Source organism: Orbicella franksi, chromosome 15 (genome assembly GCF_964199315.1).
Source record: "Orbicella franksi chromosome 15, jaOrbFran1.1, whole genome shotgun sequence".
Classification (NCBI taxonomy): domain Eukaryota; kingdom Metazoa; phylum Cnidaria; class Anthozoa; order Scleractinia; family Merulinidae; genus Orbicella; species Orbicella franksi.
Genome location: NC_138159.1, coordinates 11,458,813 through 11,472,847, shown reverse-complemented (window position 1 = coordinate 11,472,847; position 14,035 = coordinate 11,458,813). Strand labels below are relative to the sequence as shown.

Here is a 14,035-nt window from a genome sequence, read left to right as displayed (position 1 = left end):
TGAAATTTTTCTTAGGGTTTTACCTCAAAAAGGTAGGAGGTAAATTTTTGTTCCATTGTAACTTTAATTTTACAAAGTTACCAATAGCTCTTCCAGACTTTTACAAAGAATGCATTTCAACTTGGTCTTCTTTGAGCGAGGACAACGTAACCCTCCCTCGCTTTCAGATATAGTAAATCAGGTCTTATCGAACAACAGGTTTATATGCATTGATTCCAGATGAGTTTATAGTAAAAAGCTTTCAGTTTGACGCAGGATTAATAAAAATTGGCAACCTCTATGACGAAATGGCGAGTTTAAATTGGATAAGGAGCCATGGCGTTGATCTCTCTCACCGGCCGATCACTTCCTAATTTTCCGTCTCCTCCTGGCAGTGCTTTCCCGCAAGAGTGGCGTAAAGAATTAAAACTAAATAGGGCCTCTGTCTACGGAAACACACAATACCAAAATCTAAGTAATTTCTCTCTGTGTGTTGATGGTAAAAAGAAGTCTTAAGAGAAGCTCTTTTCAAAATCATTGTACCAGACGTTTGTCTAAGATATCTTGTAAACCAACTGCAATGAAAAAATATGACAGAGCATTCAACACAGACACCTTCCAACTTGATTGGGAGAAGATTTATTTACTGCCTTTGAAAACAACTTTGTATACTAAACTAAGGGAGTTTCAATTAAAATACTAAATAGAATTTTATATACAAACGATATGTTGTTTAAATTCAAGAAAGTCGACTCCCCATTATTTGTGCGGAAAGGAGTTAGAGACTTTAGAACATTTGTTATTTTGTTGTCCAAGAGTGCACGCCTCCTGGGATGAAGTCACTGTCATGTTAAATTCATAGGGCATAACTCTTAAGTCTCTTGATATTAAAGATATTGTTTTTTGTTTTTGTTTTTGTTTTTGTTTTTTTTGATGCGCCTAATCATGACAATGACAGAATCCTTCTTAATTACATTGTACTAGAAAGTAAATATTTTATTTATCGCACCAAGCTCAATAAGACTCCTTTATCTTTTAAATCACTTTTCGAAAGAATTAAAAATACCTTTCAAATAGAACGTAATTTATAGCCACAAAGAATAACAAACTTCAGATCCATTATGACAAATGAAAACCCCTCCTTCAACTGATTGAACAATAGCTGAACTATTTATTATTTATATCAATACGCGATGCCTCCCCTTTTTGTTTTTCTTTCTTTTATTCTTGTGGTGTAGTGTAGTGTATTTTCTTTGTACAATAGAGTAGTACAATATATATTTATACATGTAGAATCTGTGATGTAGTTTGTGTACTTGTAAAAACCGTAAAAACCCAAAAACAAATAAAATACAATTTACATTTTTAGACACCTCGACCACCCCGTTCCTTAGCTGTCTTTCTTATTTACTTCCTGTAACTGATATATTTGAACTGTAAGGCTTAGTTCACACTAGCGACATAACGACATGAGAGGGGCGTTATGTCGTTATGTTTGCAGTGTGGCGGTATTATTAACGGGGTAGGGTCAAACCTCATGACTGGTCTAAATTGAGTGACATGTTAACAGGTATATCACGATTACACTTCTAAACATGCTGAATGCAGATATAATTTAAAATAATTGAAACTTGAATCAGTGTGTAAAATATTAACAATGGAAAGATGAACATGTAGCTGGTTTGAGTGGCCATATAAACGGGGTGAAATTATAAAGTACAGCGGAACCCCGTTAATCCGGTCACCAGCGGGGTTGCTTTAGATAAGAAAATGACTGACTAAGCTTTTTTTTCGGGCCAGAATGAAGTGGCGCAATAACGAGGTGGCCGTATTAACGGAGTTGCCGCAAGGCGGAGTTACGGTGTATTATACAGATGAAGATTTCATTATGTGGCCGTTGGCTGTATTACAACGGGGTGGCCGCATTAACGGGGTTTTCTTATGAGAAAATGTATGGGCATTTCTCCGGACAAAATAAAGTGACCATTATAACGAGGTGACCGTAACGCTGGGTTTCACAGTAGTAGCAACAGGACAGCATGAGCATAACGACATAAGGAAAAAACTTATCTTTTCCTTATGGGTTTATGTCGATGTTCACATCACCGACATAAGCAATAATGTCGTTATGTCATTTTGTCGTTAGTGTGAACAAGGCCTAATTATGCAATCGAGTCTGAGGACTCGTAAGAAGTTCCTTTCGGCACGTTGATATGCTTCTACACTTATCGCTGGCACCTTGTGGTGCTGGTGAAACTTGTTAAATTTGTTTCAATGACCCTTAAAGCTATGCCGGCTGACACCTCGGTCCGTGGTAAGTCAAACCCTGGCGGAATGGTTGAGAGGTAGGAACCGTAGGAAGACTAAACACTGCCCCTCCAAAATGGGGGTTGGGGGACTGTCTCCCTATAAAAACCTGATTGCAGACACCATAATCACTCAGAATCAGTCACCTGCTGGGGCCCTCATGGTACCTTGCCTTGGTGAGCAACATATGACCACTTGGTATAAAAACCGGGCAGGCCTTAACCTGTCCAAACAACGTTTGTTGTTGGCTCACGAAACAATACATAAATGATCCAAACAATGCCCCTATCTCTTGAAATAATGATAAAACCTAGAGCCGCCCCAACCAATACTGATCTCGAGAGCTCAACTTAGCCTGAAACTGGATGCGAGAACTATGTATACTGCAAAAAATCAGCACAAATGGCGAAAGTGATGATCGAAAGAGATGAAGATATAAATTATGGGAATTAGTGAATGCCGATTAGCAGAAACCGGGAGTCGGACTGCAACTTACCACTGGTGAAACAGTTTTGATGGCACTAGAAATTAGACACCAAAGGCCTTAATCGATTGGTCACCAATCGTAGGATTTTGCCTTGGGGTGGGCCCAAATACCGTTTTCAGAATTGCGATAACATATTCCGTAATGCATACGTGCCTTGATATCGTTCTTGTTTTAAATTTTGCTGTTTTTTTCGAATTTGTAGGTGTCAGATAAAGTTGCCGTTGCAACTACATTTTTTACAATAACAAATTGTCAGATTGCCCGCTCTCGCTCGTCGCGTCAACATCGCGTAAATTATAAATTCATGCGTCTCTCCGCTTATTGACGATGAAAATTAACCAATGAGCGCGCTAGAATTTCTGCAGTTATAAAAAGACATTAATGAGAGCATCAACGTCGATAGATACGGTGTACATTCATGGCCGCCAGTGAAGATTCTCTTTCGGCATTCACTGTATTGCCCAAGTATATTTTCAGTCGCTTTAGAGGGCTGAAGGACCGCTCGCTCCCAGCTGAAGTTACCGCTAAAGTGCACAGGATTCGAAACAGCATGTGTATGTTAGGAAAATATACGACACAACAGCTTCGAAGAGCGTCCAATCCGCTACTGGCTGATGAGACATGTCGTTGAGGCTATCAACACGCTTTCGTTTTCTGCGAAACTCGGTCTGTCGTAATGGGTCTCCACATGTCTTCTTTTTTCAGAAAGTCGGGGTAAACCCTTCAAATAGCGGTCTCAGACTTGATGGTCATGAGGGGGGTGGAGACAAAAGTGCAAAAATATGGTTTTTTTTTTTACCTATCGCAACTTTCAAAGCGACTCTCGTAAAAAACGCACACGCTTATTTAAGACTGCTTTTTACTTAGAGATAAACTATCCACCACAAAAGGGAGCGAGGCGGGCTCCCAGCTCCACCCCCTTCTGGCTACGCCCCTTCGTAGTAGTTGAGCTTTTCGTCGTCGGAACATGTTTTGAGCATAAATTACGGCTTACAATTTTGTCAAGTAATTCGCTCGCTTATAATGGTGTGTAATTTAACCTCAATTAACAAATGCCGAGCCGCCTACTGTTTAACAAATTTACGAGTTGCCCCACCCACTATAGGCGACCGATACGGTTGTCTTGCCTGAACTGGGTGTGTACAACAGGCAAGAGGGTCAACAGACGCGTGAAAATGTACATTTAAAGTATGTGCCGACAGAGCATCACATAACAAACGAAGGAGGTATAAACCTAACCACTTTGCACAAAAGGCAAAACGCATGTTCATTTTGATGTAAGAAGCATAAACATTTCAACACACAGAATGTGTAACTCGGGTCGATTTGGACGGTACAACTGTCACATGGAAAGACTTTGCGACAAGATGAATCACAACTGAAAGTTTATTTGTTACAATTTTTTCGGTAGCCAAGATTCAAGATATAATTCATATAAATTATTGTTTGTTTGTTTGCTTGTTTTATCATTATTATTATTATTATTATTATTATTATTATTATCTGCCATTGACAAACATATTTACAAAATATTAACGTGTAAAGCAAGGAAGCCCAGGGAAGCCAATAAGCGTTATCCAAAGGACTACCTTTAAGGTTCTTAAAGATACCCTAGACAAAAAAAGAAAAGAATAAAAGTGCTGTCATCGGCACACAAAATGATCATAATTTAGGATAAAAAGTAGTCAGGCGAAAGCGCAAAAGCAAAGGAAGACCAAAAAAAGCGAAAAAACAACAACAACAACAACAACACACAAGCACACTAAGAGAAATAAATATACTTATACCAAGATTCTTGGTATAAGTATATTCTTCTTGAAGAAGGATGACAAGTTAAGAAGTGAACACAGCAATACTAGAGGCATTTTGAAGTTCAGTTCTGAAACCTTGAAAACGGAGTGAGAATGTCCTTACATTTGTCCTACAGGGCCGGGTTGTTCAAAGCCCGATTAAGCTAACCCAGGATTAATGAGAATTTTAATTTCAGTTTCAGTGTGGTTTTTCGGTTAGGTTTCCTGTTTATATTGTTTGTCCTTCAGTTTTGAGCTTGAGTCTCAAACTATTCAAAAACAAAAGTAGTGACAAACATTTTCATACAAGAACAATTGTTACTTCGGTTAGCTATTTATCCTAGGTTAGTGTTAACCGGCGTTCGAACAACCCGGCCCATAAGGGCAAACGGAAGGAATTCTTAGTTCTAGTATTGTATTTATGAACGTCACGGCGAAGTAAAAACATATCATTAAAACTTTCAGGAAGAAGTCGCTTTTTGCAAAGATACATAACTTTACCTATTTGAAGTTTGAAAACGTTTCCAAATTTTAAGATTTTGAACTACATAAAAATAGAGATAACCTAAACTATAATAGACAATACATAACGTGGAACCATTCACCATCACCTATCCATACACTGTGTGCCGTTTATTTCAGTTCATTCAATTTGTTGTCTGGAAAAGCAAACCAAAACCCAAGCGTGAAAACAAGTGTCTTCACAATAAAATTGCAACTTTATTAAGAATAGTGTATTGGCTAACTGCTCTATTTTTTATTAAAAGAGTTCTTGAAGAGTCTTCAGCTTATAAATACCCTTTCTGATAATAATAAACGTCAGATTTGCCATTACCCACAGTACCACTTATACACTAGCAAATATTACCAGTGTAATATACTAAAAAAAATTGTGCTCGTAACCGAAAATTTCATCTTTCTCTTTTCGACATCGCTGACATCAGTGTGCAGGACACCAATCTTGCCGCAAATCTCCCTGTAGCTCGTCGGGGACTCAGTTTTTTTTCCTTTGTCACAAGAGAGGGGCAACAAAATTTCCAAACCCCTTCAGATATGTTTTCTTTCAGATATGTACGGTCACTAAAAATGTTTTCCCTTCCTCTCACTCACTCACTCATCCTCATCAGGCCCATGAGGACTCTTGAGGCCGGGTTCCCTTCCTTTAATAGCTCTTGTGTATGTAATATCGGATCCTTTCTACACAAAATGATACAGAAATGTAAAAGAGTAGTTACTGGAAAATGGCAACACCTATGCTAACGTAAGGAATTATACTGAACACATACTGTGTGAAGAGTCATCTAGTATTGAAGTTACCAATCAAAGTTTTATACAGCAAATTTTACTGCAGCATTTAGTTGCCTTTGGACCGCTCATATATCGTCTTTGATTTCTTTCTAAATGATTACAATGTACCATCAACCTTTCTCATTTTGAATCTGAAAAAAGGAAGCCTGTGGACAAAATGACACAAATATTAACAAAGAAAGAAAGAGGAAAAACTTACAAAACAAAGTAAATAAGCAAGGAAACTTTCCTAAGGTTAAGAAATTTGTTGCAGTTACAGTGTGATAATTACACTATTATTAGAGAGTAAAGAAAATTAAATAATTAGTAAATAAATAGATTAAATTATTAAGTTATACATACAGCTCGAATATTAAACTTTTCGATCTGATATTTGGTGAAAGTATCAATGTATGACTGGAATTGAAATTAAAACAATGTTGTGTTTTGTCACGTGGAAAGACACGGGCCAAAAATGAGCTAAGTAGGTATCATGCGCCACCACCCAATGTGAACACAATTCCACCTCTAATTCCCGTTGCTAACTGTCGAGCAATACAGTAATACTGTCCCAAAATTGCTGCTGTGGAATTTCATATTTCATATTCTCATATTCACCTTTAGCGTTGTAAACATGTGTCCTTGTTCTCCTACATGCACGTGACTGTCCACCATGTCGTCGATGAACTGAATTTCTGAACCCAGGTGAGGAATCCTTCATAACAGATCAAATATTACACTTGGTAAGTCGTTTACACAACCAGAATCCTTGTTGGTTTTAAATCTTAAATAATATGGTAGCTGTAGTCAAATGATGACTATGCATAGGAGTTTATATCTCTAGAAGTGAACATCTCTGGTAAGTTAGGTTCATTGGTCAATCACGTTGAACCATTTTCCCACGATTTGATTAGCTCGACTTTTGAAAAAGGACGCGCGTTAAGATTCAAAATTACGCGTACAAATGAGGGAATTTTCACGTGTAAATGATGTGATCTGTAGTAATACAGGTTTTATATACTAATTTTTGTATTTATCATCATTTTCCATTGACATAAGCTAATCAACAATTCAATTACATAAAAAGAAAATAACTGAATAAACAAATGGCGATGAAAACTAATTTAAACCAATTTGGCTTGTAAGTTTAGGCTCTCTCGCTAGCAGGATGTAGAGATCAATAAAAAAGACAATATTTAGCAGGTAACGCGTTCAACGACAAAAACTTTTGCAAATATATGGTATTCAAGAATCAGTAAGTTTTGGCAATGAATTTCTTAAGTTTTATTCTGATAGATGCAATAGACGAAGAGCCTGTAATCTCAGGAGTAAGAGAACTGAAAAACGTAATTATTTGGACCTTGATAGAAAATGCAAAATTGCCGGATCTTTGTCCTACGGGGTTTTTCGTAGTTGATGACTTCCCCTGAATTGATGTAGTGTACGCGATACCCACCTACGTCATTTTTCCTCGGTCGGTGAAATCATTCTGAAAACAGCCTACTCGGGCATCTAATAGCGAGCGTCGTAAAGGACTTGTACACTTCTAACATTCTACACTGCTGGTATGTACATGTGTTTACAATCATTTGATGTTTGTGAATTGCTGATTCTAACTTTCACTGCTATATTCATGATAAATACTTTGTCAAACTCCTCATTCACAATGCCGCAAAATCTCATATACTCAAAGGAAAAGATCACGAGTGACGCATGCTCAAAGTTGAATGAGTTCGGCAGATAATATGGATGTTGACCAGGGCCTAGTCTTACAGAGCAAAATTAAGGATTGGTGGGAATTTTGATTTTCAGTTTTACGATCATCCATTCAGGTTTAATATGATCCACTGCAGTTTCTCAAAATGTTTTCTCAAACTCTACGAAACATTAACAAAGAGAGACACTTCTTGGCTAATTTCGAGATAAAGCCCGCGATGAAAATGATTGAAAATCTCACATAATTAATTACATATAAGTGAAAGGTTTAGAAACGCGACCAATCAAAATCATTACCAAGTTTCCAGGCAGTGACATCACCGGACAGCATTAGCGAATTTTTTGTTCAGTGATCAGAGAAGCTTGATAGTTTCACATTCATCGCTGTTTCCTTCTTTATCGTGAAAGACATACATATTCCTGGTGATCACACAATCGACTCACTCGCCCTTCCCGAATTAGGTCTGAGCTGAAAAAGGGTTCTTCAGATTGTTCACTTCTAACAGGCAACTGAACTGCCTTGCCTCTCACCCAATACAAATCATGCTCACCTTCTATTCATTACAAATCATACTCAGAGAGAGAGAGATTCAAACGCAATCATATCCCATATGAATGCCTCAATGTGCCTAAACCTTTTATAATTACCTTTATTTTTCATAAGCAATTCGAGGCAGGGTAGGGAAGGGTCGGGAGGGTAAGGGAAAGCAAGACTAGGGAAGGCGGGGAGAGAAAGGGTAGGGAGGGGTAAGGAAGGGTAAGGGAAAGCAAGACTAGGGAAGGCGGGGAGAGAAAGGGTAGGGAGGGGTAAGGAAGGGTAAGGGAAAGCAAGACTAGGGAAGGCGGGGAGTGAAGGGGTAGGGAAGAGTAAGGAAGGGTAAGGGAAAGCAAGACTAGGGAAGGCGGGGAGAGAAAGGGTAGGGAGGGGTAAGGAAGGGTAAGGGAAAGCAAGACTAGGGAAGGCGGGGAGTGAAGGGGTAGGGAAGAGTAAGGAAGGGTAAGGGAAAGCAAGACTAGGGAAGGCGGGGAGAGAAAGGGTAGGGAGGGGTAAGGAAGGGTAAGGGAAAGCAAGACTAGGGAAGGCGGGGAGAGAAAGGGTAGGGAAGAGTAAGGAAGGGTAAGGGAAAGCAAGACTAGGGAAGGCGGGGAGAGAAAGGGTAGGGAGGGGTAAGGAAGGGTAAGGGAAAGCAAGACTAGGGAAGGCGGGGAGAGAAAGGGTAGGGAAGAGTAAGGAAGGGTAAGGGAAAGCAAGACTAGGGAAGGCGGGGAGAGAAAGGGTAGGGAGGGGTAAGGAAGGGTAAGGGAAAGCAAGACTAGGGAAGGCGGGGAGTGAAGGGGTAGGGAAGAGTAAGGAAGGGTAAGGGAAAGCAAGACTAGGGAAGGCGGGGAGAGAAAGGGTAGGGAGGGGTAAGGAAGGGTAAGGGAAAGCAAGACTAGGGAAGGCGGGGAGTGAAGGGGTAGGGAAGAGTAAGGAAGGGTAAGGGAAAGCAAGACTAGGGAAGGCGGGGAGAGAAAGGGTAGGGAGGGGTAAGGAAGGGTAAGGGAAAGCAAGACTAGGGAAGGCGGGGAGTGAAGGGGTAGGGAAGAGTAAGGAAGGGTAAGGGAAAGCAAGACTAGGGAAGGCGGGGAGAGAAAGGGTAGGGAGGGGTAAGGAAGGATAAGGGAAAGCAAGACTAGGGAAGGCGGGGAGTGAAGGGGTAGGGAAGAGTAAGGAAGGGTAAGGGAAAGCAAGACTAGGGAAGGCGGGGAGAGAAAGGGTAGGGAGGGGTAAGGAAGGGTCAGGGAAAGCAAGACTAGGGAAGGCGGGGAGTGAAGGGGTAGGGAAGAGTAAGGAAGGGTAAGGGAAAGCAAGACTAGGGAAGGCGGGGAGAGAAAGGGTAGGGAGGGGTAAGGAAGGGTAAGGGAAAGCAAGACTAGGGAAGGCGGGGAGTGAAGGGGTAGGGAAGAGTAAGGAAGGGTAAGGGAAAGCAAGACTAGGGAAGGCGGGGAGAGAAAGGGTAGGGAGGGGTAAGGAAGGGTAAGGGAAAGCAAGACTAGGGAAGGCGGGGAGAGAAAGGGTAGGGAAGAGTAAGGAAGGGTAAGGGAAAGCAAGACTAGGGAAGGCGGGGAGAGAAAGGGTAGGGAAGAGTAAGGAAGGGTAAGGGAAAGCAAGCCTAGGGAAGGCGGGGAGTGAAGGGGTAGGGAAGAGTAAGGAAGGGTAAGGGAAAGCAAGACTAGGGAAGACGGGGAGAGAAAGGGTAGGGAGGGGTAAGGAAGGGTAAGGGAAAGCAAGACTAGGGAAGGCGGGGAGAGAAAGGGTAGGGAAGAGTAAGGAAGGGTAAGGGAAAGCAAGACTAGGGAAGGCGGGGAGTGAAGGGGTAGGGAAGAGTAAGGAAGGGTAAGGGAAAGCAAGACTAGGGAAGGCGGGGAGAGAAAGGGTAGGGAGGGGTAAGGAAGGATAAGGGAAAGCAAGACTAGGGAAGGCGGGGAGTGAAGGGGTAGGGAAGAGTAAGGAAGGGTAAGGGAAAGCAAGACTAGGGAAGGCGGGGAGAGAAAGGGTAGGGAGGGGTAAGGAAGGGTCAGGGAAAGCAAGACTAGGGAAGGCGGGGAGTGAAGGGGTAGGGAAGAGTAAGGAAGGGTAAGGGAAAGCAAGACTAGGGAAGGCGGGGAGAGAAAGGGTAGGGAGGGGTAAGGAAGGGTAAGGGAAAGCAAGACTAGGGAAGGCGGGGAGTGAAGGGGTAGGGAAGAGTAAGGAAGGGTAAGGGAAAGCAAGACTAGGGAAGGCGGGGAGAGAAAGGGTAGGGAGGGGTAAGGAAGGGTAAGGGAAAGCAAGACTAGGGAAGGCGGGGAGAGAAAGGGTAGGGAAGAGTAAGGAAGGGTAAGGGAAAGCAAGACTAGGGAAGGCGGGGAGAGAAAGGGTAGGGAAGAGTAAGGAAGGGTAAGGGAAAGCAAGACTAGGGAAGGCGGGGAGTGAAGGGGTAGGGAAGAGTAAGGAAGGGTAAGGGAAAGCAAGACTAGGGAAGACGGGGAGAGAAAGGGTAGGGAGGGGTAAGGAAGGGTAAGGGAAAGCAAGACTAGGGAAGGCGGGGAGAGAAAGGGTAGGGAAGAGTAAGGAAGGGTAAGGGAAAGCAAGACTAGGGAAGGCGGGGAGTGAAGGGGTAGGGAAGAGTAAGGAAGGGTAAGGGAAAGCAAGACTAGGGAAGGCGGGGAGAGAAAGGGTAGGGAGGGGTAAGGAAGGGTAAGGGAAAGCAAGACTAGGGAAGGCGGGGAGAGAAAGGGTAGGGAGGGGTAAGGAAGGGTAAGGGAAAGCAAGACTAGGGAAGGCGGGGAGTGAAGGGGTAGGGAAGAGTAAAGAAGGGTAAGGGAAAGCAAGACTAGGGAAGGCGGGGAGAGAAAGGGTAGGGAAGAGTAAGGAAGGGTAAGGGAAAGCAAGACTAGGGAAGGCGGGGAGAGAAAGGGTAGGGAAGAGTAAGGAAGGGTAAGGGAAAGCAAGACTAGGGAAGGCGGGGAGAGAAAGGGTAGGGAAGAGTAAGGAAGGGTAAGGGAAAGCAAGACTAGGGAAGGCGGGGAGAGAAAGGGTAGGGAAGAGTAAGGAAGGGTAAGGGAAAGCAAGACTAGGGAAGGCGGGGAGAGAAAGGGTAGGGAAGAGTAAGGAAGGGTAAGGGAAAGCAAGACTAGGGAAGGCGGGGAGAGAAAGGGTAGGGAAGAGTAAGGAAGGGTAAGGGAAAGCAAGACTAGGGAAGGCGGGGAGAGAAAGGGTAGGGAAGAGTAAGGAAGGGTAAGGGAAAGCAAGACTAGGGAAGGCGGGGAGAGAAAGGGTAGGGAAGAGTAAGGAAGGGTAAGGGAAAGCAAGACTAGGGAAGGCGGGGAGAGAAAGGGTAGGGAAGAGTAAGGAAGGGTAAGGGAAAGCAAGACTAGGGAAGGCGGGGAGAGAAAGGGTAGGGAAGAGTAAGGAAGGGTAAGGGAAAGCAAGACTAGGGAAGGCGGGGAGAGAAAGGGTAGGGAGGGGTAAGGAAGGGTAAGGGAAAGCAAGACTAGGGAAGGCGGGGAGAGAAAGGGTAGGGAGGGGTAAGGAAGGGTAAGGGAAAGCAAGACTAGGGAAGGCGGGGAGAGAAAGGGTAGGGAAGAGTAAGGAAGGGTAAGGGAAAGCAAGACTAGGGAAGGCGGGGAGAGAAAGGGTAGGGAAGAGTAAGGAAGGATAAGGGAAAGCAAGACTAGGGAAGGCGGGGAGTGAAGGGGTAGGGAAGAGTAAGGAAGGGTAAGGGAAAGCAAGACTAGGGAAGGCGGGGAGAGAAAGGGTAGGGAGGGGTAAGGAAGGGTCAGGGAAAGCAAGACTAGGGAAGGCGGGGAGTGAAGGGGTAGGGAAGAGTAAGGAAGGGTAAGGGAAAGCAAGACTAGGGAAGGCGGGGAGAGAAAGGGTAGGGAGGGGTAAGGAAGGGTAAGGGAAAGCAAGACTAGGGAAGGCGGGGAGTGAAGGGGTAGGGAAGAGTAAGGAAGGGTAAGGGAAAGCAAGACTAGGGAAGGCGGGGAGAGAAAGGGTAGGGAGGGGTAAGGAAGGGTAAGGGAAAGCAAGACTAGGGAAGGCGGGGAGAGAAAGGGTAGGGAAGAGTAAGGAAGGGTAAGGGAAAGCAAGACTAGGGAAGGCGGGGAGAGAAAGGGTAGGGAAGAGTAAGGAAGGGTAAGGGAAAGCAAGCCTAGGGAAGGCGGGGAGTGAAGGGGTAGGGAAGAGTAAGGAAGGGTAAGGGAAAGCAAGACTAGGGAAGACGGGGAGAGAAAGGGTAGGGAGGGGTAAGGAAGGGTAAGGGAAAGCAAGACTAGGGAAGGCGGGGAGAGAAAGGGTAGGGAAGAGTAAGGAAGGGTAAGGGAAAGCAAGACTAGGGAAGGCGGGGAGTGAAGGGGTAGGGAAGAGTAAGGAAGGGTAAGGGAAAGCAAGACTAGGGAAGGCGGGGAGAGAAAGGGTAGGGAGGGGTAAGGAAGGATAAGGGAAAGCAAGACTAGGGAAGGCGGGGAGTGAAGGGGTAGGGAAGAGTAAGGAAGGGTAAGGGAAAGCAAGACTAGGGAAGGCGGGGAGAGAAAGGGTAGGGAGGGGTAAGGAAGGGTCAGGGAAAGCAAGACTAGGGAAGGCGGGGAGTGAAGGGGTAGGGAAGAGTAAGGAAGGGTAAGGGAAAGCAAGACTAGGGAAGGCGGGGAGAGAAAGGGTAGGGAGGGGTAAGGAAGGGTAAGGGAAAGCAAGACTAGGGAAGGCGGGGAGTGAAGGGGTAGGGAAGAGTAAGGAAGGGTAAGGGAAAGCAAGACTAGGGAAGGCGGGGAGAGAAAGGGTAGGGAGGGGTAAGGAAGGGTAAGGGAAAGCAAGACTAGGGAAGGCGGGGAGAGAAAGGGTAGGGAAGAGTAAGGAAGGGTAAGGGAAAGCAAGACTAGGGAAGGCGGGGAGAGAAAGGGTAGGGAAGAGTAAGGAAGGGTAAGGGAAAGCAAGACTAGGGAAGGCGGGGAGTGAAGGGGTAGGGAAGAGTAAGGAAGGGTAAGGGAAAGCAAGACTAGGGAAGACGGGGAGAGAAAGGGTAGGGAGGGGTAAGGAAGGGTAAGGGAAAGCAAGACTAGGGAAGGCGGGGAGAGAAAGGGTAGGGAAGAGTAAGGAAGGGTAAGGGAAAGCAAGACTAGGGAAGGCGGGGAGTGAAGGGGTAGGGAAGAGTAAGGAAGGGTAAGGGAAAGCAAGACTAGGGAAGGCGGGGAGAGAAAGGGTAGGGAGGGGTAAGGAAGGGTAAGGGAAAGCAAGACTAGGGAAGGCGGGGAGAGAAAGGGTAGGGAGGGGTAAGGAAGGGTAAGGGAAAGCAAGACTAGGGAAGGCGGGGAGTGAAGGGGTAGGGAAGAGTAAGGAAGGGTAAGGGAAAGCAAGACTAGGGAAGGCGGGGAGAGAAAGGGTAGGGAAGAGTAAGGAAGGGTAAGGGAAAGCAAGACTAGGGAAGGCGGGGAGAGAAAGGGTAGGGAAGAGTAAGGAAGGGTAAGGGAAAGCAAGACTAGGGAAGGCGGGGAGAGAAAGGGTAGGGAAGAGTAAGGAAGGGTAAGGGAAAGCAAGACTAGGGAAGGCGGGGAGAGAAAGGGTAGGGAAGAGTAAGGAAGGGTAAGGGAAAGCAAGACTAGGGAAGGCGGGGAGAGAAAGGGTAGGGAAGAGTAAGGAAGGGTAAGGGAAAGCAAGACTAGGGAAGGCGGGGAGAGAAAGGGTAGGGAAGAGTAAGGAAGGGTAAGGGAAAGCAAGACTAGGGAAGGCGGGGAGAGAAAGGGTAGGGAAGAGTAAGGAAGGGTAAGGGAAAGCAAGACTAGGGAAGGCGGGGAGAGAAAGGGTAGGGAAGAGTAAGGAAGGGTAAGGGAAAGCAAGACTAGGGAAGGCGGGGAGAGAAAGGGTAGGGAAGAGTAAGGAAGGGTAAGGGAAAGCAAGACTAGGGAAGGCGGGGAGAGAAAGGGTAGGGAAGAGTAAGGAAGGGTAAGGGAAAGC

At 44.8% G+C, this 14,035-nt stretch overlaps 2 protein-coding genes across 2 annotated transcripts in view; one reads left to right on the top strand and one right to left on the bottom strand.

Moving 5' to 3' along the window:
* Positions 1-14,035, top strand: part of LOC145470011 (uncharacterized) — a 130,968-nt gene that overhangs the window by 69,394 nt on the left and 47,539 nt on the right. The window lies entirely within an intron of this gene.
* The window catches only part of LOC145469933 (alsin-like), a 69,319-nt gene continuing 59,159 nt past the window's right edge, over positions 3,876-14,035 (bottom strand). Inside the window, exons 31-32 of the mRNA XM_081453753.1 lie at positions 6,469-6,565; positions 3,876-6,017 (exon numbers count right to left, since the gene is read on the bottom strand). Of these exons, the coding sequence (XP_081309879.1) occupies positions 5,982-6,017; positions 6,469-6,565 (133 nt within the window). The 3' untranslated portion in view covers positions 3,876-5,981. The remainder of the gene's footprint in view (positions 6,018-6,468; positions 6,566-14,035) is intronic.